This window comes from Callithrix jacchus, chromosome 7 (assembly GCF_049354715.1).
Source record: "Callithrix jacchus isolate 240 chromosome 7, calJac240_pri, whole genome shotgun sequence".
Classification (NCBI taxonomy): domain Eukaryota; kingdom Metazoa; phylum Chordata; class Mammalia; order Primates; family Cebidae; genus Callithrix; species Callithrix jacchus.
Window position 1 is genome coordinate 7,676,869 of NC_133508.1, and position 27,328 is coordinate 7,704,196.

Below are 27,328 nucleotides of genomic sequence, written 5' to 3' on the forward strand. Positions count from 1 at the left end.
CTAGAACTGGCTACACATTGCCACTTACTTGCACACTGGCTGGCCCTGGTTTCAGGTAAGAATTTAACCTTTCTGGCTTTTAAAATAGAGGCATAGGCCAGGTGAGGTGGCTCACACCTGTAATCCCAGCACTTTGGGAGGTCGAGGTGGGTGGTTCACTTGAGGTCAGGAGTTCGAGACCAGCCTGGCCAACATGGTGAAACCACATCGCTACCAAAAATACAAAAATCGACCGGGTGTGGTTTGTGGGCACCTCTAGACCCAGCTACTCAGGAGGCTGAAGCATGAGAATTGCTTGAACAAGGGAGGCAGAGGTTACAGTGAGCCAAGATCATGCCACTGCACCCTAGCCTGGGCAACAGAGTGAGACTCGGTCTCAAAAAAAAAAGTGGGGGGTAAGATAGGGAGTTGTTTGGAAAGGGAATTGGTGTAGCGTTGTGCTGTGTCTGTCACTGGCTCCCTCTGGTTCCTGCCAGAACACACACTGTTCTCCCACACTTACACTTACTGAACCCAACCTAAGGAAGACGATGCCATCTCTTCCAGTCATTGATTGCAGTCCAAACCTGCAAGGAGTGTCATTTTCTCTATCAGGTCCGACTGTGGCCCTGTGCGGCCCAGCACCTACAGCTGAGACAGGGCAATCTGCACACTCCATGTGCAAGTCGGCAAAGGTCTTACCTCGCTGTCCTCAGCCTGGGAATTTGTTCTCAGCAGCTGGTTTCAGCTTCTGCCTTGGCCCTTTCCTCTCACTTTAATGGTTGGTGTCTTGAGGGCGTTCAAAGTCATCAATTGAGGGAGAAGCAGGACCTTTCATTCCATTTTTGTAAGACCAAAATATCCAGTCCAAACCCTGCTGAGGCCACTGCTGGGCCTCTGGTTTCATTTTAGCCAAGGACATTTTTCCAAACAAGGACTCTCATTCAACCGTGACTGCAGGATGCAAGCACAGAACGCTTCTCCTGGCAAGGCTGTTTTCTTCTTCATTCCACTTTCAAACCAGCTTCCTGGAGTCCAAGTTTCTTACTCCTCTGCAGGGCTTTGCAGCTTGTTTACTCAGTATGTTACGGTCTGAATGTTTATGTCTCCTCAAACATGTTGAAATCCTCACCCCCAAGGTGATGGTGTTAGGAGGTGGAGCCTTTTGGGGGGTGATTAGGTAGAGGGCGGAGCCCTCGTGAATAGGATTTGTACACTTGTAATAGAGGCCCCAGAAATCTCTCACTCTTTCCACCCCGTGAGGATGCAAGAAGATGCCATCTATGAAACAGAAAGGGGGCCCAGCCAGCCAGTCCACAAGTGACTTGATCTTGAACTTCCAGCCTCCAGGCTGTGGAAAGTGGACCTGTGTTGTTCACAAGAGCCCAGGCTATGGTATCATGCCACAGCAGCCCAAGTGGACAGAAACAGCACACATGATTTGCCCAGTCCTCTTAATGCTGAGCAGGCAGGATGATCACTTCCACCTTCTGATGAGGCAATGGGCCACACAGCTGTGAGTGGCAGAGCCAGGGTCTGAACCCCCAGTCTGGGTTCAGCACTACAGCCACCTAAAACACCAGCATGTGCAAACATTCTAATTTCCCTATTATTTCCCCTAACACCAGCCTGTAGTCCAAGGAACAGCAGCAGCTTGGCTAAATGCCTCACCACCAAATAACAAAGTTCACCAGTTTCTCAGCCCAGGGAAACTGGGTCCTTACCAATCCCATCCTACCTCCTCCATCTTTCAGGATTTGTCATGTGCAATCCCAGCTATCAACCTGTTATCAGCTGCGGGTCTTAGGTGAAGATGATAGAACTCACTCTAGCTTAAGCAGAAAAAAATCTACAAAAAAAAAAAAAAAAAAAAAAAAAAAGAATTGGGTGCAGTGGCTCATGCCTGTAATCCCAGTACTTTGGCAGGAAGAATGTTTGGGCCCAGGAGTTCAAGACCAGCCTGTCCACCATGGCAAAACTCCTTTTCCACTGATACAAAAATCAGCCAGGTGACACATGCCTGTAATCCCAGCTTTCTGGGGGCTGAGGCATGAGAAACGCTTGAACCCGGGAGGTGGACACTGCAGTGAGCTGAGGTTGCACCACCAACTCCAGCCTAGGCAACAGAGACCGTCTGAAAAACAAAAACAAAAAAAAACAAAAAAAGGAAAAACAATAATCTCCAAGCAGGCCCAGGGCAGACCACAGGTTTTATGTAAAGCAAAATTCCCAAACCCCTCCAGACTGCCCTGCCAGACACCACACACCAGCAGGAGTGACACGGTCACTGTCACTGCTGTCCTCAGTGCCACACAACACTGCAGAGGAACCCGTGCCTAAGCTTGAGGATGGACTCCTCACACAGCTCTCCCAAGCACACACCCCTGCTCGACCTGCAAGACAGACTAGGAAGGCAAGTTCTAGTCTCTCATGGCAGCAAGAGAAATGAGGAAATTCCCCAAACACAGGAAGGGGTTTCAAAAAGACCACAGATGGGCCACCAAGAATGACAAGCATCTATGGCACGGAATCTTGTCAGTTATACTGCAGCTTATGTAATTTTTAATTTTTATTGAAATCTAAAATTTTTATAGTAACTTGAATGTTAGTTAATATTGAAAATTAATTTCATGTTTCTCAACTGCTAACTTGCAGATTTAGAAATTATTCTACTGTCAAAAATTCATTATAAACAAAGTACTAAATGATTAATACAGTTATGGGTAATTTTAAAAATAAGGGAATGGGGAGAAAGACACTCACTAAGTTGTGCCCACGTGAACAGAAATCAAGTAGTATGAGTTGCTTGCAATTCTCTGGTTGCTGACCATGAGAATGTCAGGAAAAGCCACCTAAATGCAAACAAACAGTTATTACAAAGCATATCAACCATAAATGCACGCACGAAAGGTGGGTTAGAACCATCAGAGTTCCAACTTAAGCACACTGGAGTTTCAAAAATTAAACCAGTCATCGTTACATTCAGCATGTCACATTTGGGTACTTTTAAGTTCACACATGGTGTCCACACGAGGAATGGTTGGCCTCATTCCATACATAACTCCAGTTCCAGGGCTGCCTTTGACTCTTACTGTCCTCTGCGATGCTCAATTATATACTTTACCTTGCACTCCTTCACCCCAACTCACTTTACAGAACAGGTGCACTTTTACCATAAAACTCAATAAAATACCACAAAAGATAAAATGTTATTCTTTTATTTATGTTAAATAAAAACATGAGAAAATCCTTTTTTAAAAAGGGTCAGAATATTCCTTATGTCTCCAAACCAAGTCCATGGATGCAAAGAAATGCTGAGTTCTTGATACACTTTCATGTCATAATAACCAAAGGAGACAACATGGGCTCGAGTCCTTCAGCTGCCACTTCGGGAGAGTCACATGCAGTATTTGGGAAAGCAAGGAACAGAACACAGGCATGAGTATTTTCTGGAAATACCTCCTGCCCTGGCAATGAACCTCAGTACCAAATATTTGTTTTCTTTTTTGTGGTCCTGATAAATTTTGAAGCCACACATCCTACTGAACTTCAGTGATACAATTTCTCACAATTCCAGAATTCTATTAATTGGCAGTATTGTATACGTGGCCAATGTGGATGAATTTTATAAATTTTGGAATTAAATACAATAGAATACTATTGCAAATTGTGCCAGCAGAAACAAGACCCCAAGGAACTGCCATTTCCAAAACATAATTAGGCACATATTTACAATGCACCTGCTAGGTTTTGAATTACTTGCCATTTCTGATCTACCCTAAAGACTATGCTTGAATCTCTGAAAACAAGTGCTATATTTATGATTTCTATACCCACATACTCATAAATCCATCACAAACCCTACAGTCTGACCTAGCTTAACGGCAAATGATTCATCCAATAGGCCATGGTATATTCACAATTCTTCAGTCTTATTCAGGTGGTAAGACGTGTTTCTACGACTGGAGTCACTAAGAAGTATTTCTCTGTCAGAGAAAGTATCGTTTTCACCTTTGGCACACTGCCAAGATGATACCTTATTACAGAACTTATGAAACTACAATTTAGTAACTTGCAGGCTTTATTAAAAGAAAAAAGAAAGAAAAACAAATAACTTAATATAACCCCATGTCCTAAAACTTTCTGGATTTCTTTTTTTTTTAGTGCAAGAAATGCTGCATCATTGAAGCACTTGAGAATTACCATGAAATCTAACAAAAAATGTTATCAACTCAGGAATAGTAATAAAAAAGAGAAACAACCAGAGAGGCACACAGATTGTTTTTTTTTAAAAGGATTTTTATACTATATTAAAAAACCACAAAATAAAAAAGGGATCAATCAACATATATCTTAGAAGTCCTTCCAAGAGTCTTGGTATGCAACAGCCATGCAGGCTGTGACCTTTTCCTTCGTTTCTCAGCGCAGTTCATTTAAGGATCACTGGCGATGACTTGTACTCTAGTTCTTAAAATCAAACTTGCTCTGCCAAATCCAAGACCCTGAATTTGTCCAAATTGTAGAAACATGCTTTTACCACCCGTCCACCAAAATACCTCCCATTCAAGTCAACAACCGCTGAAAGGCAAACAAAAGACTGTTAATATAGGCATAAGACATGATAAAGGTTTAACTTTAAACAGTAACTTTACTTGTAAAGATGAAGGTTGTAAATTCAACTATTTTATTCTTTAATATTCAGCTAACTCACCTTTAATTGCTGATTCAACTCTCTCAAATTCTAAAAATATCCGTACTGCTTCATCATCGGGGGCACCAGGAATCTGGATGAAAAGGAGAGCGTGATGAGAAAAGGGACTCGAGACTGAGCTGAAAGTGGTTTTCTCTTTTAAATGATTTGTCAGAGTGAATATTCTAATTATCACCATGTACAGTCAAGCAGCTGTCAAACACCAAGGAAATAAGTATACTTTGTTCATCATCAAAAATGTACTGAATGCCTGTTTTAATGACAGGTATTAAGCAGTCTCTGACCTCATGAAGGCCCCGTGCCAGCTGATGATGTAAACAAATAATTATGAGGTCAAGAAACAGCAATAAAATAAAGAAAGAGGGAGCAGAGCTTTTACATTAAAAAGGTTGGTGCTCTAGTGGTCTTTTATATCAGGTCTCATTTTGACTAGCTTGGTCTAAGCTTTCCTGGCCCTCTGCAATGTGTCCATTTCACCCACCACAGCACTTCTGCTAATCCCCAATAGGCCCATTCATTCCCTTTTGGTAGTCCTGACCCTCACTACCTCCCAGCAGCCAATCAGAACACCCTTCCCTACAAATGCCACCTATTCATTTCAAAGCGCAGCCCACATCAGTTATTGCTCACAAGACAGTCTCTATTTTTTCGCTGATCTAATCCTTTTCTCAACTCCTGAAACTACAGCCAATACTACCTAGTCTAGTAACAGAATATCCTCTAGTTATTTTATATGTTTGTGTTTCTTCAACTGAACACACCGAGAGTACAGAGCATGCTTCCTGTATCCCAAGTGCTCTCCGCACAGTGCAGTACATGTGAGAGGCACTAAATACTCAGCAATGACTGAAAGCAAAGGCACGTCTAACTAAACTACTGAGCATACTAGAATCAAGGTCTTCAGTCACTATACTGATCCTCCATCATGAAACATTCCTATTTCTTCATCAAATAAAACTTGAAGTGATTCTTGTCTTTATGTTTAAAACTGTAATAACTGAGCGAGAGAAGTACAAATATCCAATGTCCATCACCTTCTGCAGTAAGAAGATGTTACTTATAGCACACCCTGTCCTGTTTGTAGAAAATGTTTTATAACCTGCCAATTACAACTTGGGTTATAAACATCCAAGGAAAACGTTCTTACTTCAAATATCACACATTTTCCAACTTTGCCATATTTTTCACATTCTTCCTTGGTTTCAACTTCCAAGTCTTCATCCACCTCTCCCGCACCAACCATGTTCTTTAAACACAAAAATAAATAAATTCAAGTACCAAGTATAACTTACAAACACCTAGCAGAAGTATATAAATATGACTTACTTTTGTGATGGTAAATGTTCTCAATCCCAAGTGACACAATGAAAAATTTTATATCCAAAGTACCCAAAAGTTAGTATTTCCTAAAACACTAAGACATACACTAAGTCTGCAGAGTTACAAAAACATCTATCCAAGCACCAAAATGTACAAACTATCTGAAACTCCTGCAATTTCAAAAATTTTTAAGTAATTACTTTAGTTTAAACACTGTACTTAGCAAAGAGATTTACACATTAGTGAAAATGAAATCTAAAATCAGCCTTACATGGGATCTGCCCAAATGTATTACTTGCAAAAGAATCATTTTCAGTTTTCCTTAACTTTTAGGGGAGCAGTGTAGGTTGGGGTGACACACACAAATCTAGGCAGGTGGACAGCTTGCTTTCCTCAGCTTCTTACCCTTAGGAGGACCACTTTAGTAGGACACTTAAGTATCTCAGTCAGTGGATTTGAATCTGACTTCTTGGATGCATCTGTATCAAAACATATCATTAGATGTGTTACAGAACTGACTCCTACTTACAATAACTAATTTAGTTTCAATAGCGATCCCCATCATTTATGTCCTAGGCATCTACACAACTGGTATCTGAGCAAAAATATAGCCTTATCTGCAATGAAAAAGCCTCCGCTTTGCTTTGGCATGTTTTTATAACAGTATCTGGAGGTTTTGAGCCTCTACCATTACCTGAAATTTCTGCTTATCTCACTTCTCAAAGGGCTGACAGGGCGTATGGATAATTCCTATAGGTGAGTTGCTGGGAGCAACAACACTTCAAGGTCACAGGCCCAGAGGCATATGCAGTTAATAATCCAGCCACCAGCTGCCTTACTTCAGATAACCTCACAAATTGGGATGACTGTTGGTTTCTGGCACTCACCTGTCAGACTCATGATGGGTCCTAAGCTGTGCATGAACAGGGCTGCCAGAAAAGTTTTCTTCTTTCTTTAGTAAAGGAAGTTCAGCTAGGCTGACTCAAACTTACTTTCCCTGCTTAAAATGCTAATATATACTTGTCTCTTCCCTGAATTCCTTCAATACAGAACAGACTGTAAAAATTAAATGAAAATGAAACACCAACTAGGCAACATTTACCAAGAGACTGCAAAATAACATTAGATCTCACAAAGTAAACAGTCTGTAAGAGAATTAGAAACGACATCTCTACTGAAAGGGCAAAAAAAGCAGGGGGAGGCTGAGTGTGGTGGCTCACGCTTGTAATCCCAGTACTTTGGGAGGTCGAGGTATGCAGATCACCTAAAACTGGGAGTTCAAGATCAGCCTGACCAACATGGAGAAATCCCATCTCTAGTAAAAAAATATAAAATTAGCCAGGTCTGGTGGCAGATGCCTGTAATCCCAGCTACTCAGGAGACTGAGACAGGAGAATGGCTTGAACCCAGGAAGTGGAGGTTGCAGTGAGCCGAGATCGTGCCATTGCACTGCAGCCTGGGCAACAAGAGTAAAACTCCGTCTCAGAAAAAAAAAGGAGGGGGAAAAGTAAAGACGACCTCTGAGATGGAGACAGCAGATATATTCACTGACACATTACATGGCTCTGTCCTTCTTGCTCTAAACACATAACCATGATTTTTTCCTGAGGACTACTCATTTTCTGCCCAAGTCTCTCACCATCTTTTCTTTCACAGGCCTTTATCTCTCTACATCTGTTTTGAAAAAATAAAAATGAGCCTCTGGATTCCTGGTTTCACAAAACAGAAGTGGCAATGCATATGATCAGCACAGCCTGTGTTCTAGTGACAGTGGGGTCAGCCCTCTCTCCTTGGCCATACTCATCCTTGTCCCCCTGCTGGCACCTCAGGATCAAGACTGGCCATGTCTGATATAGATGGGGCCAGCCCTTTCCCACTAGCCACACACTTCCTTGGGGACACACCTTTCTCTGTGGCGTCGCCCACGATGATCTTGCCGCCACGCTTGCTGGTCTTCTCCACTGACAAGGCGGTGCTCAGCCCCTGCTCATGCTTCCCCAGACCCTGGCCCTCCCGGAAGCCATACTTCTGCATGATCTTGTGCGCCACTGTGCCCCTGGCAGGAGGAGGGAAAGGACTCTTAGCCTTGACATTGTCAACTGGAGATAGGTTGCATTTTTACCTAACAACAACCTCCTTCTGGAGACACTGCATACTCCACAGGGGCTTCCACAAAGTCACGCATTATCTAGGAGTGGGCTATTAGACGGAAGCTGTGGGGATGTGCAGCACAAAAGAAATAGAAAAAGCTATGACTAAAATCCAGAATATCCTGTTATCTTGAAGGAGAAATGCCAGTTTCTCTGGTGGAGTCTACTCAGTGCCCCACTAGGAAACACAAGATCTTTTGTGTGCTCCAGATCTGTACTGCCACATAGTTTATGACCACAGTTTATTAAAAAGTGGCCATCAAAAAATAAGTATGAAGTTTCATATAATGAACACAATTCAATTTTCCTGAATAGCACAGGAGACTTTCTAATGACAGACTATACAAATGAAAAAACCCTTAGAGATCACCTATTTAACAAATGAGAAATAAAGAAACGGAGGCTAAGATTAGCTGACTAGCTTAAGGGGTGGACTACAAGTAAAGCAAGATGCCACACTTCGAAATTATTTGTACAGGCCAGGCACAATGGCTCACGCTTATAATCCCAGCATTTTGAGAAGCCTAGGCAGGTAGATCACCTGAGGTGAGAAGTTCATGACCAGCCTGACCAACACGGTGAAACCTCAGCTCTACTAAAAATGTAAAAATTAACCAGGCATGATGGCATGCACCTGTAATCCCAGCTACTTGGCAGGCTGAGGCTGAAGAATTGCTTGAACCCCGGAGGCAGAGGCTGCAGTGAGCCAAGATCGCACCACTGCACTCAGGGGTGACAGAACAAGACTCCATCTCAAATAATAAAAAAAAAATTATCTGTACAGCTGTTAGCAGAAGAGCTGAAATTAGACTCCACAATTCTCAGGTCACTGCTTTCTCTAACAACCAGATGGCTCTCACACTGCACTGTGAGGTGGTCATGGGTCTGAAGGGCACCCCAACCTCATGACCACTGCTGCTTAGGGCTTAAGCCACAAAACCCGCTTCAACTGGAACTGCACCTACATTACTTCTTGTATTTAATTCCCTTAAAATTTTCATTTGAACAAGCTATTCTAGGGCTAAAAAGACCAAAAACTCCTGAATGGTACCACCTTGCATCTTTCCTAAACACAAGTTAAAGATGTGTTCCTGGTTAAAAGCAAATTCAGCAAAAAGTCAATTTTTATCATAAACAGGAAAAACAAAACCAAAATCAAAACCAGCTTTGTGTCTGTCCAACCCTCCAGCACACAAACCTTCCTGCGGCCATGGCCATGTACTATGTCTGCACCATCCAACATGGTCACCACTTGGATGTGGTCACTGAGCACTTGAAAAGAGACTAGTGAGTTTAAACTACATTCAGCTGTCTCACCGGCTACATTTCTGCTACAGGCAGCATCTGGCAGACACAACACAGCATAGAACAAAGCCTTCGTGTGATGCCGCTTCACAGAACAGCTGCTTCACAGGATCAAAGTCAACAGCACAGAACATCCTCTTAACCAAAATGTTTGCCAAGCCCAGAACGGTTTTAAAAAAAAAAATCCACAAGCCTCACCTGAACATCAATCTTACAGTAAACTTTTATATGGGGGCAAACAAACGTCTACTTGTAGTTAGAATGAACCTGAGTTTTTTAGATCCAAGGTTTAGAACCGTGACCTTAAAGCAGATGGCCCACTTTATCAGGAAAAAAGGTATCACCAACCCTTTTGGAGACACTACGTCAGCTGATTCATATAAGCTAATTTATTTGCAAATGTTATGAAGGCAAATGTAAACAGTTATCAGGTTCTGTGTCTGTCTAGAGATGATCATCAAAATCAAAATGAATCAAACCTTCTACTCGAAGGCTTGTTGTTGTGAACAAGCCCCATCATTACACTGGAACACGCTCCATGTGACTGAGGCAGGCACTGTGTGACCCCACACACCAAGAGTCTCCCACAGCCTGAATGTCCTTAGTTTCAAACAAGTTGCATCTACTGAAAGAGCTGGCAACGCTTCGCACTGTTTCTCAAGTTCTTAGATTAGAACATTAAATCGTTACCCCATGTTAGCGAGGAAGGAGTTGCTAGGCCCAGTTGGAGATCTCGGTCTGTCTTGTTCTTCATACATAGGGGGAGGAATGGCAGCTTTGGAAGACTGTGATCGAGGTCTTGAGTCCTCTTCATAAGGAAAATCTCGGGGTACTATTGGAGCAAAAGTAGGCTCACCAAAATACCATAGAAAACACTTTGAAATCTCACTTCTATCAATTACTTATCTTGAAAAAATTCAACCTATTTTTCTGGTTTACCACAAGGAGAAAAACAACAAATCAACTTTACAGCCTTTACGTGACTTTTTTTTTTTTTTAAAGAAGAGGGAGAACACTACTTTCCTGATTCTAACTTTGCTTTTGCTATTTCTATCTCCTCAAATAGGAGATAGAAATAGCAAAAGCACCCTTTTTATATCTTATTGAAATGTTATTTACCCTTTAAAATCTTGAATGAATATTCTTGTGGCAAGAGCTTCTGAATGGCCCACGGAGATACAATCTGGCCATCTTTTGACTCCCGCAGCACCTTGTGCACCTGTCTAGACCCTAACCTCACTATACCATCAGCCTCATGGCCCACAAAGGTCTCTGAGGTTAGCGGCCAGTGGTGGCATCAACTCTAGTTACATGAAAGTCAGCAAGAAGCTTTAAGACCATCCAGATGCCTGGGCCCCACTCCCAGAGACTGCTTTCAATTGGGGTTTATTGTTTGTCGGTTGTGTTCACATAACAGATATTTCATAATATTTTAGAAAGCATCTTCTTTAAAAGAGAAATAATGCAACAAGTTTTAGAAAGTACTATAAATCAGAGTATCTGCTTGGGATAGTTTAGGTATGGTCCAATCCAGAGAATGGGAAAATGACCTAGATGATATTCAGAAGTCCAATTCCAACCTCAGAATTTTAGAGCAGATCACTGCAAGAAGGAACAGTGGATGAGGGTGTTTTGGCAATGCAATGACAGGGACACCGACCTGCACTGAAAGGGAAGCTAAGGGAAGAAAAAAAATCTAATCAAGGAAGGCACTGCCACCTTGTGGAGGGCCATGAATATAACAGCCTGTAAACCCCTGAGTTCAAAAACTGTAAATGATCTACACTGTTTTAACTCCAAATGAATCTAACAACAAATAAGAAATGTTAATGAAAACAAAGTGAATTGCATAAAAAAGACATGGATCCCACTCTTTTTATCCAGAGCCTGGCATAAAAAGGTCTCTGCAGGAGGGCACTGCATTCTGAGATCCATGTGCACTCAGGTAGGTAGGTAGGTAGGTAGGTAGGTAGGTAGGTAGGTAGGCAGGCAGGCAGGCAGGCAGGCAGCAGGCAGGCCATTTCCGTCTACACTCAGCAAACCTGGGGGCCCAAGCTGAGATTCCACATGATTTGCTTAAAGATCTGTATCAGAATAAAAGAGGAAGAAACAGATCTACTTACACTCTTTGTCTTTCTCTACCAGAGAAGTGGGTGGGGCAATGGCAGCTCCGCCCATACCTGCAAAAACACAAATCCAAGCATTAAAGGAGGTTTCTGATGCCAGACTCCCAACGACAATGACACCATATATCACCTGCCCCTTAGAAAAAACTAAAAAACAAAAAAAGGATGCTACTTCATCCCTCCTACTACATATAAACAAACCTCTGACACTAGATTTGAAACGTAGAAAAGTGGCAACACTCCCTCAGATACATAAAACTGTTTCTTTCTAAAAGGAACTCAAGAGCTCCACAATGTAGTTCACAAATGAATTTTAAGGCAAAACAATACAACCAAGAGAAAGAGCAGTTACTTAAAAAGTAAGTACTGTAACTATTTACTGAGAGTGATAGCTATCAGGCCCGTTATACACACAGCCTCATTCCGGCTTCACACCCCTCTGAGGTAGGTATTACTGCATCCAGTTTACAGATAAGACAATGATCAGCGGGAAGTGCATCAACAAAAAGGGAGTAAACCCAGCTCCCTGCCTTGCCAAATCTTCCCCCCCCATCACACAGCATGCTCCTTTATGAGGGTGCAAACCACTGGAACTAAACATGCATTTAAAAGTGTGGGTCCTTCTGGCTTCTGAAGAAACTGCTATGTGTTGTCACTATTCCTGCTGCATTTCTTGGACAAAGAATGGTGTACACAATCAAACCAAAAGAGATGAGAGATCTTCTGTAACTGCTATCTGACAACTGGAAGGAGACGTCAGTGGAGACCACAGGGAATTTTGCACTAGGTATAAGTCCTAACATACGTGTATTACGTATATGTATTACATATATATATTACATGATACATATTATGGCTTACTCAACAATGAAATAATAAAAAACATAAAATGTACAATTTAAAAAATTGATTACAAAGTCATGCTGCATCAGCACAAAATGTTTGACAAAAGAAACTATTCTGGCTGGACAAGACGGTTCACTCCTGTAATCCCAGCACTTTGGGAGGCTGAGGCAGGTGAATCACTTGAGGCCAGGAGTTTGAGAACAGCCTGGTCAACATGGTGAAACCCCATCTCTACTAAAAATACAAAAATCAGCTGGGTGTGGCGGTGCACACCTGTAATCCCAGCTACTCGGGAGGCTGAGGCAGGAGAAAGAATCATTTGAACCAGGAAATGGAAGTTGCAGTGAGCCGAGATGGTCAACAGAGCGAGTGTCTCAAAAAAAAAAAAAAAAAAAAAAAAAAAAAGCAGTTGCATGCAGTGGCTCACATCTGTAATCCCAGAACTTTGGGAGGCTCAGGTGGATGGATCGCTTGAGGTCAGGAGTTCGAGACCAGCCTGGCCAACCTGGCTCTACTAAACCCTGTTTCTACTAAAAATGCAAAATTTAGTCAGGCATGGTGGCACACACACCTGTAATCCCAGCAACTTGGGTGGCTGAGGCAGGAGAATTGCTAGAACCCAAAAGGTTGGAGGTTGCAGTAAACCAAGACTGCACCATTGCACTCCGTCCTGGGCGACAGAGAGATTCCATCTCAAAATAATAATAATAATTCTAAAGAATTATTCCAGAAATTATTCTAAAGCCAGTGTCCATGCATTTTAATTAACAGGACTGGACAATATAAAATCCCCAAAGAGAAATACGAACCTGAGTAAAACCTTCTTACATTTCTTTTGAAATATTTCCTATGATCATTTTACTAACTTTGTCACTAAGTCCTAGAGTAATTATTAATTCTGAAAAGCGAATTAGCTCTAGTAAGTTCACAGTAAAAAAAATTCGGGGTGATTACTGGAAATCTGCTACTAATCACATTAAAATAAGAACATCAATCTGTCAACAGCTATACATATAATGGGATGCCACTACTTCCCTAACGTTAGCTCCAAGGTCAAACAGAAAGTCTTCTCATTCAAAGTCATCTAATTCCTGCTGGTGTTTAAGAAAAAAACAAATATCCTTAATATGGAAAGCATGCCTCCTTATCAAAAAGGGCACTCAGTATATAAGGTGGAAAAATGAGACCTACAAATATTCAACCTATATACCGAATTCCAAAACAAGTTAATAAAAACCAAACATTTGGGTATTAAGATAGTGTATATGAAATATGTCACGATGCCCGACACAGACACAATGTTAACCATGCTTCCCCCTACGAGAAACAACAGAGTGGATTCAGCATAGGCCAACTGGACTTGCTGCAAGTAGACAGTGCAGAAACAGATTTGAAGCTAGTCCCAAAGTATCCAATCAATAAATGTTAGAAAGTGGTTGTGAAGCTCAAAGGAAAACCCAATATAAATCAAAACTTATGCAAATGTGGACTGCTGAGATTCCAGAAAGAAAATTACCCACATCAATGCCAAATGACTTATCGAACTAAAAAGAAAAAGCAAATAGTGGAACTGCACTCCCACTATTTAAACATGTTTAAAACATAGTTATGTTCATGCCTTACTTCTTTTCCTCCTCTCTCGTTCATAATCTTCATCTTCATCAGAATCTGGATCTGGTCTCCTTGAAAACCCACTTGCTTCATGTCTGTCTTTACGCCTTCTGTGGTAACAAAGGAAATAAATGTTCATCACAGATGAACCACTTTAGATACACAAACCTGGGATGACTTCCTCTAAGCCAGAAGATATCCAAATCCTTTCACAATAAACTATTAATTTGTGGGGGCTGGGGATATGGGAAGCATAACTGGTAAAAGACTAAAGTAGATAAAATAAGAAAAGTCAGAAAAATTCAAGAGATAAATTGAACCAGTAAGTATATGAGAGTAGCTAGCAAGAAAGAGTCCTTGACATCGACCTCTTTCGATGTTAAAGCCTATCAACATAGTAATAATCATTTCAATTGTCTATAACTTTCATTCATGAAATGATCCAATAAATGGGAAACAATATATCAATATTTAATATATGCTAACTATTTGATAAGAGTAAATATTTTTAAAAAGAAGAAATACAAATAAATCCTGCTACTCATACTTTGTAAAAACATTTTAAAAAGCTGCATATGAATTTTTTAAAATTCCACCTGGCTCAAAAAATAGTAAAGAAGAGCTTTTTAAGTATTTCAAATAGCTGAGATTCTACAAGTTGAGTATCCCTGATTCAAAATGCCTGGGACCAGAAGTGTTTCAAATTTTGGAATATTTGCATTACAATTACTGGTTCAGCATCCCTAAGATGAAATTCTCCAATGCACATTTCCTGTGAGTGGCATGTTGGCATTGAAAAGATTCTGGAGCATTTCAGATTTCAGATTTTTGAATTAGGAATAGTCAACCTACAGCCGAATAAGGGCATAGGAAAAAAATCTTTACCGTCAGGTTTTAAGTTATTTTTCTTTTTTTGAGACAGAGTCTTGCTCTGCTGCCCAGGCTGGAGTGCACTGGCGTGATCTTGGCTCACCGCAATCTCCGCCTCCCGGGTTCAAGCAATTCTCTACCTCAGCCTCCCGAGTTGCTGGGATTATAGGCACCTGTCTCCACACCCTGCTAGTTTTTTGCATTCTGACTAGAGATGGGGTTTCACCATGTTGGCCAGGCTGGTCTTGAACTCCTGACCTCATAATCCACCCACCTCGGACTCCCAAAGCGCTGGGATTACATGCGTGAGCCACCACACCTGGCCTATAAGTTGTTTTTCTAACAACTCACTCAAAATATACATTTTAGGTCTTCAGTCTATAGGTGAAGTTTCTGTGATTTTGAAATGTAACAGCTATACATTGTAAAACAGTTTGATTCCTTGTACTGACTGCTGAATTAGCCATGTCAATTATCTTCAGCCTGAGAGCAGTCAAGTTCATTCATTAACATTTTGATGAACATTTCAAGTGTAAAATATCCCCAAATCCAAAGAAAGCCTTACTTCTCCCTTTCTTCTATTTCCTTTTGTCGTTCCAGCTCCCGCTGTCTCTGTCGTTCCTCTCTTTGGCGCTTCACTACTTTCTCATAATCATTAGGAAACATAGGATCATATTCGTCAGCTAAGGGAATCAGAACTTCCCCTGCAGAAAACCCACTGGGAACAGGATCCTGAGGAAGGTGAAAACAGCAGTAAAAATCGTCTTTATAGCTTACAAGTTTACTCACAGAATTAAGGTCAAAGCATATGGGAGAGAAAAGGGCCTTGAACATCATCTCGCCCCATCCTTTGTTTTATAGACAAAGAAAACAAATTCTAGCCAAGGCCACATGTCTAGTCAGGTGGCAGCAGAAAAAGGACACAAAATGTCACCTCTTAGATTAGTACTATTTCTATCATACCCCGGCGTTTTTCCTGGAATTCCTAAATAAGCCACCACCAGCTATAATGAAAGACACTAGTGCTTTGAATAAACAAAAGTCAGAATATTTATAGTAAAGCACCAAATACTTGTTTTTATAGATCTCTACGACAACTTAAAAAACAAAACAACTGTGAACACCACAATCATTCTTGCAGTCATCATTTTAATAGAACTTCAGATTCTGATGACATGGAGACCTTAGAAAGCATCCTCTTGGTCTTCTGAATCCTCTGAACACACGTCCCTTCCCAGATAGGCTGCATTTCAGGCACTGATTTTGACACAAGGGGATGAAATTTCCTTCCCGGCACCATAATTGTTTTTAAGGTTCACTAAAATCAGGTTTAGATGATAACATACTGTGTTTTCTCATCTATACATTTAGAATCTTGGTCTACTCTTTCAAAGAAAAGAGGAAGCTGTGACAAAGAATCAGCAAAACGAGAGAGGTAGCACACAGCTGGAATGCTAGGAAACACATGAAGCAGACACAGAACTGTACCCTAGGCTGGCAGTCTCATTCTACACGTGGTGCTGGAAGCCCTGACCCAACTTTCCTAAACCTCCACACTTTCTCCTGTTCGTTTCCTTAGCATAATTCTTCCTTACTTTCTGTAACAATAAGATGCCTTAGGTTAAGAAGCACAGGTTAAGATTAACATCCTTTTTTTTTTTTTTTTTAAATACACATGCAAAACAACAAAGATTCGTGTCCTTGAGCGACCAGTCTGTACCTCTTACAGGAGGTACACTGCCCAACTGTATCAAAGGCAAGAAGGTCGTTTGTAAATGTGTTTTCTGCTCGAACACAAAACTGGTAAGATAAGCTCAGCTTACACGCCACATTAACACACGTAAATCTAACAGCTCCTGTGCTGCACAGTTCGGTTTGACATTTTGCCCTGTAAAACAAACACATCATCATTTCCTCTCAGTGAAATATCAGGAAATGCTATGATCCAATGAGTAAGAACAATTAGGAAAATAACTCCCAGGCCCTACCACTGGAAAACGTATTTAATGTAGGGCTCTCAAAAGTTATACATTCGTATACATTCTATAAAAGACATTTAAAAAATAGAAAAGCAGAAGGAGAGTCCTTTTCCATTATTATTTAGAGAGAAACTGACAGTAAATTTATCTAACACGATTATTGCAATGTGTCTAAGAGAACAGTCAATATGAAGGTTCATTCTCTGACACTTCAAAATTTCGAAGAAAAAAACTTTTACATATAAACCCTGCTAAGCCTAACAATGGATCAATCACCCTTTTCTAAATGCTGCAGTGAATTTGTTCAATTTAAAAACTTTACTCACCCTCACATGCCTACGGTGATACTATACACTGCTTGGTGTAAATTGACACCAGAACAGACTGCCTATAAAAACAGCTGATATCTTAATGCCACCCCAGGAAATCTAAGAAAATAAGCCTAATACATAAAAAGATCTCTGTAAAGATGTTCACAGAGGGCTGGGCACGGTGGCTCATGCCTTTATTCTTAGCATCTTGGGAAGCCAAGGCAGGTGGATAGTTTGAGGTCAGGAGTTCAAAATCAGCCTGGGCAACATGGTAAAACCTCTTCTCTACAAAAAATTAGTCGGATGTGGTGGCATATGCCTGTGGTCCTAGCTCCTCAGTAGACTGAGGTGGAAGGATCGCTTGAGCCTGGGAGGAGGAGATTGGAGTGAGCAAAGACTGAGCCACTACACTCCAGCCTGATGACAAAGCAAGACAAAAAACCCAAAAAGATGTTCATCAGAGTGGTATTTATAAAGGCAATGTAAAAGCAAATCTAGGTGGTTTCACAGTTAGGAAATACTTGTGTAAATTATGACACATTCGCTTAATGAGAATATACTTAAACATCGATCATGAAAATTATGTTAACAAGGAGGAAAAATGCTTACTGATTAGGAGAATAATACTACAGGTACTAGAACCAATACACAATTACAGAAGAAGCAATAAACCAGTTTTTTAATTAAATGTAATAGGAAAAAACTAGGTATGAAATTTATGGAAGAAAATGTTAAATGACTAGGAATCAGCAAAAAACACCTCTACCATGGGGTGCCTTCCCTTCTGAAGAACTATCAGCCCTCAGGAACAGCACCCACTCCCCTGGTCAGAAAAGGGTAACTCAAGGGTAAGCTGCAGCCTCGGCCAACCCCAGAACACAAGCAGGACAGACAGCAGACGGAGCCCAACCCAGAACACTGACACAAAATGAAGACGGGCAGGAGCGTGCCTATTGGGCGGTCCAGCCTGTTGCAGCCCTTTCCACAAGTGGTGGGGAGGACAGGCGCACTTTGCCAGAAACTGTCTTGATAGCATTATTATTAATCTTTTGGTCGTTTTTCATCAAGTGGTTTTGTGCAATGCATAATGGTGTTTAAATGACCACAGTTATTATTTGAATAACATCTGTGAAAAGATAAAAGCATACTTAAATAGTAGGTATAATTTTAACTAGTTTATCTATTACACTCATTTCACCTCATTTTGTCTAGTTTTAACTATGATTTTGAATTATCCTTTTCCAGATCTTCTTCCTCCTCAGTAACCCAATTTACAGAGTTGACCACATCTGTTTGTTTTTAAGCATATGTAAAATCACTGGAATCATAAAGGTTAAGGTGGTAGAAGAGGGTTTTTTTTAAAACCCCTTTCTCTGTTTTAATCCACAATAAATCAGTAAGTACTAACATCTAACATTGTTTATGACAGCAAAGAATGAGAAACCCATAGATCCAGCATTAAAGGAATTAAATTATAGTCCATCTACACAAGGGAATACAGGGAAGCCATTAAGATGATCATACAGTCCTGTATTTTTTGACACAGAGTCACAATGTGTTACGTAAGAAAAGCAAGCTAGCAGAAGGCAGAGTAGGCAAAGAATGGAAAAACAAAGTTTTTCACTTCTGGAGTGTACGATTGCAGGTAATTTTTCTTTCTGCATATCTCTAGTTTCTGATTTTTCGACAACCATTTTCTTTCAAACAGATAAATTTTAAAATTGGCAAAACAAAAGTAAAAATTAGGCGGAAAATAATACTGACTAGGTTTCAAAGGCCTATTGAGGAGACCACTGGTTAAGAGTGGCTGGGCACAGTGGCTCACCCTATAATCCCAGAACTTTGGGAGGCTGAGGTGGGCGGATCATGAGGTCAGGAGTTGAAAGACCAGCCTGACCAACACGGTGAAACCCCGTCTCTAACAAAAACACAAAAATTAGCTGGGCATGGTGGCGCGTGCCTGTAAACCCAGCTACTCAGGAGGCTGAGGCAGGAGAATCGCTTGAACCCAGGAGGTGGAGGTTGCAGTGAGCCGAGATTGTGCCACTGCATTCCAGCCTGGGCCACAGAGAAAGACTCCACTTCAAAAAAAAAAAAAAGTAACATACATGCAAAATAAGCCACATGGAAAACAGGGAATGTATGAAGGTCACAGGCAGGTGCAGGCTTACCTTCAGCCCAGCTGCTACATGCGGTGGAGTGTCCACAATTTGCCGGTCATCTGAGGAGCCACCTCGTTTTAGGTCAATGACTGGGGCAAGAACTGTACTTTGTTTTGTCCTTTGGCTCTAAGATCATCAAAAACAAGGAAAACATAATGAAGTGCCAAACTAAAATTCATACTACTTGCAACAAAGATTTTCTTTCTGTTCCTGCGACAAACCTTGGAGATATGAGAAAACCATAATCTTAAAACAACAGCTTTTTCATTACTATCAATAATCATATACTATTTTCTTTCAGCTTTTTAAAAAACGTAAGTTTTTCTCCATTTCTTGAAGTGTTTACAGTAAACTTGGTCACTTTCAAAAGATACTTGGGAATGAGGGTTCTGTTCCCGCCTACTAGGATAAAGAATCCCGCCCTACCTCCTTTATTATGAATCAACAAAGTTTTTAAAAAAAAACAATCATTCATATACAATCAATTGTTGTTAATGTTCTACCATACTTTCTTGACCATACACCTATATTTTTTGCTGGACCATTTGAAAGAACATTGGAGATATCATGACACCTCACCCCAATCTCCTGAAACTGCGGACATTCTCTTATGTGCCATTACCATCCCCAATAAAATCACTAATTCCCAAGGCATTTCAATCCAGTTCATATTCAGATTCTCCAAGATATCCCCAAAATATCCTTTAAACAGAGGATTTTTTTGAACCGGGCTCCCACCAAAGTTCCTGAAATGCTTTTGGTTTTAAGCCTCTTGATTGAGAACAATCCCTCTTCCCCATCATCATCATCATCATCACCATCATCATCATCATCTCCTCTTCCTTTTTTCCCTCTGACACGATCTTGTAAAATGCTGTTCGCTCTAGATCTGTCTAATAACTACCCAGTAATCTAGTTTAGCTTGTCCCTCCATGCCTTGTAATTCCTGAAACCTGCAGGTTAAAGGCTTGATTGAATTCAGGGTAAAGCTTTTATGCAAGAACACTTCCCAGGTGAGGCAGTGTGCTCCATCCTGCATCACACAGCAGGCACACTGCTCAGGATGTCTATCAGCAGTGCTAAGGTTGATCACAGGGGTATGGTGGTAAACATTAGATCTTTTGATTAGAAAGGTTTTTTCCTCTTGCAATTTAAAGTGTTATAAATTTTCATTACCACTACAAAAGGCACAAAATAAGCCTTCATCTCTCTTGAATACAACAATGCTTATAAATTTAAGCAAACAAAATTTAATCAAATGAACAATTCACAAAGTAAATACCAAACTTTAAGGAACGGAAGGGGGCTTTATTAGAATCACGTTCTTTTTCTTTTCTTTTTTTTTTTTTTGAGACGGAGTCTTGCCCTGTTGCCCAGGCTGGAGTGCAGTGGTACGATTTCGGCTCACTGCAACCTCCACCTCCCAAGTTCAAGCAATTCTCCTGTCTCTTCCTTCAGAGTACCTGGGATTACAGGCACACACCACCACACCCAGCTAAGTTTTGTATTTGTATGAGGGACGGGGTTCAGCATGTTGGTCAGCCTGGTTTCAAACCCCTGACCTCAGGTGATCCACCCTCCTGGGCCTCCCAAAGTGCTGGGATTACAGGTGCAAGCCATCATGCCCAGCCAGAATCACATGTTTTCCATTATTATTTTTTTCTAGTCAATATAGAGTTGGTCCTCTGTATCTACGGGTTCCACAACCAACCCCAGACTGAAAATATTCAGAAGTAAATAAAATAACAATGCAACAAAAAAATACAAATAAAAAACTCAATACAGTATAACAACTTTTTACACAGCATTTACACTGTGTTAGGTATTGCAAGCAATCCAGAGATGACATAAAATATGGGAGGATGTGTGTTGCTTATGCGCAAACACACACCATTTTATATAAGGGACTTGGGCACAGATTCTGGTATCTAGGGGGCTTCTAGAACCAATCCCTTGTGGACACCAAGAAACAACTCTTGTGTTTTTTCAAACGGAGATACAAATGAAACCACAGCTTCAAGTTTTCTCTACCAAATAAATACCTTTACAGGTTTGGCTAGGTCAATCTAGTACCCTGAGTAACTAAACATCCAAAGAAAATCGATGCAATCTTCACTTCCCTTTTTAAAAAAAACCCACAACACCACCTGTACCTAGCAATCTCAAAAGATGTTAGAAAATTAGTAGAAATAACTTCACAAACTACCTCAAGTTTTAAAAATCTGTATGAGGCCCGGCATGGTGGCCCACATCTACGTCTTTTCTGCAAAGTAAAAGTTACACAAAATCTACAAAGATTTTATAAATTAACTTAAAAAAATTAAAGAGAAAAACGAGATTTGTTTTGCTAACCTTCTTTTCATTTGCAATGGAAGCTTGTTTTAAGAAGACAAATACTGGCATCCAAAAAATTTAAATTTGGTAATGATTAATTTAAAAAAGACAAAAAAAACCTAACCAACGGAATTGACAAAAGAAATACACATTGTAAGACCGTTTTGCTTTACCCGTGGGTATCCTAATCCTAAAAACGCTCTCTACAATACTGAGCAATCAAATACTGAGCAAGCACTTCTATGTATCTACTGATGTGCTAAAGGGAAAAGAAAGCAAAGTAGAACTTAAAAAAAAACTGCATTATGGGAAATTTTAAACACAAAATTAAAGAGATTATGAATTCTTAAGTCTCTACTTCCCAGTTTCTACAACTACCAGCTCATGGGTAGCTCTGTTCTTCCCTCCCTCCCCTGCCCAGAATAGAATTGTTTCTAAGTAAATCCCCAAAATGACATCATTTTATCAGTAAATATTTCAATATGTATCTTTAAAGTACTTTATCTCAACTTCAATTATTGCCTCACTGACAAGGAGCCTTTTAATACATTTTCCCTTACACAGGAAATTTTCACACCACAAATACACTGTACACAATATGAGCAAGATTTTTTCATGCCCCAAAAGACCGATATTTGCTCTGTTTGGGGGGACATAGCCTCTATTACAAACGCATACTCTAAAACATAAAGACCCCTAAAACATAAGCAAACCATAATACTATTCTCCTGCCCCCATTTTAATAGCAAATATCCAGTCAACAACTATGTTTTTGTTTTACATGTTGAGTTATTTCAAGGACATCACCGATACCCAACCTGTACACAACAGAAACAAGGCAATTAGCATCCAGACTACACAGCCCTCAGTAATTCACACCTGGCAGCCTAGGTAAATTCTGTGGACCTTCTTTCCAAAGTGCTGCTTCCAGACTACCTCCAACAAACCAGTAGGAATGCTACTTAAAAATGCCCACTCCTTGGGCTCCAGCCTAAACTAGAATTTACCAGAATATCAGGAGTACGGCTACAAAATCAGCACCTTCAACAAGTTCTCACTCAATTTTAGACCTCCAGTACTTCAGTTTGAAAAGCAGTATCCCTGATGGTTCGGGGTACAGTTCAGAGTACTGTCTTTCTTCATTCCTATCCCAGGAAATGTTCCTATTCCCAGGAACCAGGAGTAGCAAAGCGGCTTTAAACTCTTCATTCCTCTCCCCCTATAAATGCTTAATACCATTTATCCAATAGAAAGGCAGAAGAGCAAGCTGAAACCAAATTCCTTGTCATCCTAATGAGGAACCTGCTCTGGAGACTTCTGCTCTCATGCACTGGGCTTGTCTTTACCTTTGCCTGAGTGAGAGCTGCCTTCTTCACCTGAAGCTGAGACTGCAGAAGTTTGAAGTTTTTGGACCAGCCTTCTGTTTTTGAGTCACTGGTCTCCACTCCTAGGTCATCGTACAGGGACATCTTTTCCTCAGTTTAATGCTGAAAGGCAAAAGGGGTGAGGATTAAAGAATGCACAATTCAATAAGGCTTTTCATGTTAAAATAGGTTATCATGAAATTTTAAGAGGTAAAAGGTCCAGGACCTTTCAGCAACAGAGGCCAAGACTCCTGGCTCTTCCTGATACATGAAGTTACACCATGGATTATTTTTAAAATAACCTCTAGAATTCACTTTTCCACCTATATGATTATGCAGTCAGGTGATCCATGAATGAAATCCTTCAGTGCTAGGGCACACAATGAGGTACGATAAAAATTCAAGATTTGGGACATTAATTTCATATATCCAATTTTTAAAAAAATTCTATTTATCTCAGTGTCAAAAAGTAGAAGCCTTACAAAACACCAATTACCAGCTTGATTTAGCACAATTAGCTACCCTTTATTAAAGAAAAAATTTAAACATACTCCCAGAGAAAAAAAATGACAGAAATGATCTCTTACATATAATTTTGTCAATTACGATTAACAAGGTGGGGGAGTATTTAAGATAGATGGGTCATATCTTAAATACTCTCAACTTCCTCATATCCCACCAAGTGGAAATTTATCATCTTTAATGATAGTGATTACACAATCTGCATGTGAACGAGCAATACACAGCTTCCGTGTAGAATAGGGAAACGTGAAAACAAAAGCCCAGTCAGCAGGCGCAAAGCATGACATGCAATGCAGCATTGGCAGCAGGCCCCATGAAAGCCCAGCACTGCACAGAGAAATGGGGGTTCAGGGAATGAATACACCCAAGGCCATAGCAGGAAGCCCCTTCCGACCCAGCCAGGCCAACTCCAGAGCCCTTGCCAAGGAACCCCAACTGCCACTTTTTAAAAAACCTCAACAAATTCTCAAACCTACCAACATGACTCACTTCTTCAAAAAAGAAATCAATCAGCCGGGTGTGGTGGCTCACACCTGTAATCCCAGCACTTTGGGAGGCCGAGGTGGGACTCAGGATCACCTGAGGTCAGGAGTTCAAGAGCAACCTGACCAATATGGTGAAACCCCATCTGTACTAAAAATACAAAATTAACTGAGTGTGGTGGCACACGCCTGTAATCCCAGCTACTTGGGAGGCTGAGGCAGGAAAATCGCTTGAACCCAGAAGGTGGAGGATGCAGTGAGCCAAGATCATGCCATTGCACTACAGCCTAGGCAACAAAAGTTAACTCCGTCTCAAAACAAAAAAGAAAATAATAACTTTAAAAACACAAAAAGAAAATAATAATAATATAAAAGTAAATCTCACAGACAGAAAGAGAACGTAATTTAAACAGAAAGCCACAAGTTGCAAGTAAATGCTTAGCACAGTAGTTCCCAATTTACCCACACATTCCCAAAGTCTGTCAGTTCCCGGGGGCTCATAAAGCATTTTCCCATCGAAACCGTGTTATCCAAAAGCCTAATTTGCCTATGTTCTGTGACTCAGAAGAGGAGAAGGAAAATATTTAACACATACCCTTCTTAGGTCTGACTCAGGGCAAGCATTCCTCTTGAAGGTATACTCTTACTTCTCAGCTCCCCCATTTTTACCAGGATTCTAAAACCCTGCCACCCCAACATCTTAGCTGATGCACACTGCATGGAGTGGGGGATGGAGTGCATACCAACTTCTGTTCCCTGGAAGAGTTGCCCTGGTCTTAAGTACAGTAACTCCCTGCCTGGAGTCGGCAACCCGCAAAACTGGTTGCCACTTCTTAGTTTCTTCCATTCCTCATACGTGAAGCCTCAGATTAACTAAAACCTCTCCATTTTGATTTTTAAATGAAAGGCATCCCTCCACACCCCCACCAGCCGTGGAGAAGCAGAGAAAGCAGACTCTCCAAAGGTGCTTAATGGCCAACTGCTCAAACGAATCACATAAGAATGAAGGTTGGTCACAGTGGCTCATGCCTGTAATCCCAGCACTTTTGGAGGCATAGACAGGCAGATCACTTGAGGTCAGGAGTTCAAGATCAGCCTGCCCAACATAGTGAAACCCTGTCTCTACTAAAAATACAAAAATTAGCTGGCCATGGTGGCGGGCACCTGTAATCCCAGCTACTCGAGAGGCTGAGGCATGAGAATTGCCTGAACCTGGGAGGCGGAGGTTGCAGTGAGCCAAGACTGTGCCATTGCACTCCAGTCTGGGCAATAGAGCGAGATTCCACCTCCAAAAAAAAAAAAAAAAAGAATGAAGGGATGCTGACAGACTCTCCTCCTGATTGATGCCTTCAGTGCCAAACTGTACTTTTACTTTGATTCAGGAACTTGGGGGTTCCCTGTGACACAGGCCTGGGGCACTGAGGCCAACTCAAGAAAAAATAACGAACTCTATTCTTTAACAAAGATAGGGCTGAAATATAACCATGTCCTCGAATTCTTGGAGGGAATCCCCCAGGGTCCACTTCAGAGCCTAGTTTAACACACTCTGAACTCCAGGAAAACCTAGATCCAGTTTGTTTTGTTCACTGCTCTATACCCAGACTAAGATCAATGTCCAACCTAGAGCTAAAGAGGAAACGAGGCCAAAGTGCACTTTATACTCCATTTGCAAAGCCCTCCCAATTTCTCTCTTTAGAAATTTCTGGCCAACAATCACTGGCCTGAAGGAAGACCACTGCACCACCAAATAGCTTTTGAGGCTTTTGTGCACTTTTCTTCCAGCTTACCCAGAACTCAAACTCGTTCACATCTAGGTACATATCCTTAAATTTTAATGTAAAAAAAAAAAAAAAAACTCAACAGAGCAACAGCAAAGAAAAACAATGCTGAGAGTCCAGCTTAGCATTGTGGCTCCCAAAAATACTTCTTCAGAAATGGCCGTGTGCCTTTCACCTAACTTAGTCTTTTGAGCCCTCTTCATTCAGTTGGCCAGCAAACCAAAGCCTACTGAGTATTGAGCTACGAGTTCTTTTGCTCCTTCTTTATTCTTAAAATGGAAGAGGAATACTAATACATCCTGAGAAATAATGCCACTTTCTGGAAAATCATAGAGATCAATCAAAATTTGTTTGCAACTCGAATCAAACTCTACTTTAGATATTTGCTTTTCTCAATAAGACTATCTCCAGTATGAAAATCTTAAATCCTTCAAAACCTAAAACATTTTGCGCAACATGACCCCAAAGTAGAAAATACCACCTGACCTCATGTGATGGGCCGCAGTCAAAAATGCAGTTAAATCTTCTTGCATGCACAAAATGATTAAAAGTGGTGCATATATTGTACATCCAGGATATGTGTATAAAGTATAAATGAAGCATAAATGAATTTTGTGTTTAGATTTGGGTTACATCCCCAAGATATCTCACTATGTATATACAGGCATTTTAAAATCTAAAAATATCGGAAATCTGAAACCCTTCTGGCCCCAAGCATTTTGGATAAGGGATACTCAACCCATTTCTCTTTATAACTTGAGAACTTCACCAAGAATGTTTATGAATATGTTAGTGTTGAGAGAAATGGGTTAACCAAATGTCCATTAAACTTCAAGGGAAAAGATTCACTTATTTTTGCATCTACAATTTCTGACATAGAGTAGGCATTCAATAAGCTTTACTAAAATACAAATAATGGGCCGGGCATGGTGGCTCATGTCTGTAATCCCAGCACTTTGGGAGGCCAAGGTGAGTGGATCACTTGAAATCAGAAGAGTCTGAGACTAGCCTGGCCAACATGGTGAAACGCCATCTCCATAAAAATACAAAAAATAGCTGTGCATGGTGGTATGCACCTGTAGTCCCAGGTACTCAGGAGGCTGAGGCATAAGAATAGCTTGAACCCAGGGGGCAGAGGTTGCAGTGAGCTGAGATCGCACCACTGTACTCCAGCCTGAGTGACAGAGTGAGGTTCCACCTCTAAATAAATAAATACATAAGTCTACTTAGCCACATGAATCAGCAGTGAAACTAAACCATGTCCATAGATTCCACTAGGTTCCTATAAAGAACAGGCAAAAGATTGAAGAGGTGGATGATGGTAAGCTTGCACAATGTGAGTGTATTTTATGCCACAGAACTGGACACAGCCAGGCACAGTGGCTCACACCTGTAATACCAACACTTTGGGAGGCCAAGGTAGGTGGGTCACCTGAGGTCAGGAGTTTGAGACTAGCCTGGCCAACATGGTGAAACCC

General features: G+C 40.9%; 1 protein-coding gene across 1 annotated transcript in view; it reads right to left on the reverse strand.

Annotated features, from left to right (window-relative positions):
- Positions 1-3,181: 3,181 nt before the first annotated feature.
- RBM17 (RNA binding motif protein 17) overlaps positions 3,182-27,328 on the reverse strand; it is a 28,981-nt gene continuing 4,834 nt past the window's right edge. The window contains exons 2-12 of the mRNA XM_002750026.7: positions 23,051-23,191; positions 19,380-19,496; positions 15,484-15,650; positions 14,061-14,158; positions 11,589-11,645; positions 10,156-10,297; positions 7,915-8,066; positions 6,416-6,489; positions 5,838-5,936; positions 4,691-4,763; positions 3,182-4,557 (exon numbers count right to left, since the gene is read on the reverse strand). Of these exons, the coding sequence (XP_002750072.1) occupies positions 4,454-4,557; positions 4,691-4,763; positions 5,838-5,936; positions 6,416-6,489; positions 7,915-8,066; positions 10,156-10,297; positions 11,589-11,645; positions 14,061-14,158; positions 15,484-15,650; positions 19,380-19,496; positions 23,051-23,173 (1,206 nt within the window). The 5' untranslated portion in view covers positions 23,174-23,191 and the 3' untranslated portion in view covers positions 3,182-4,453. The remainder of the gene's footprint in view (positions 4,558-4,690; positions 4,764-5,837; positions 5,937-6,415; positions 6,490-7,914; positions 8,067-10,155; positions 10,298-11,588; positions 11,646-14,060; positions 14,159-15,483; positions 15,651-19,379; positions 19,497-23,050; positions 23,192-27,328) is intronic.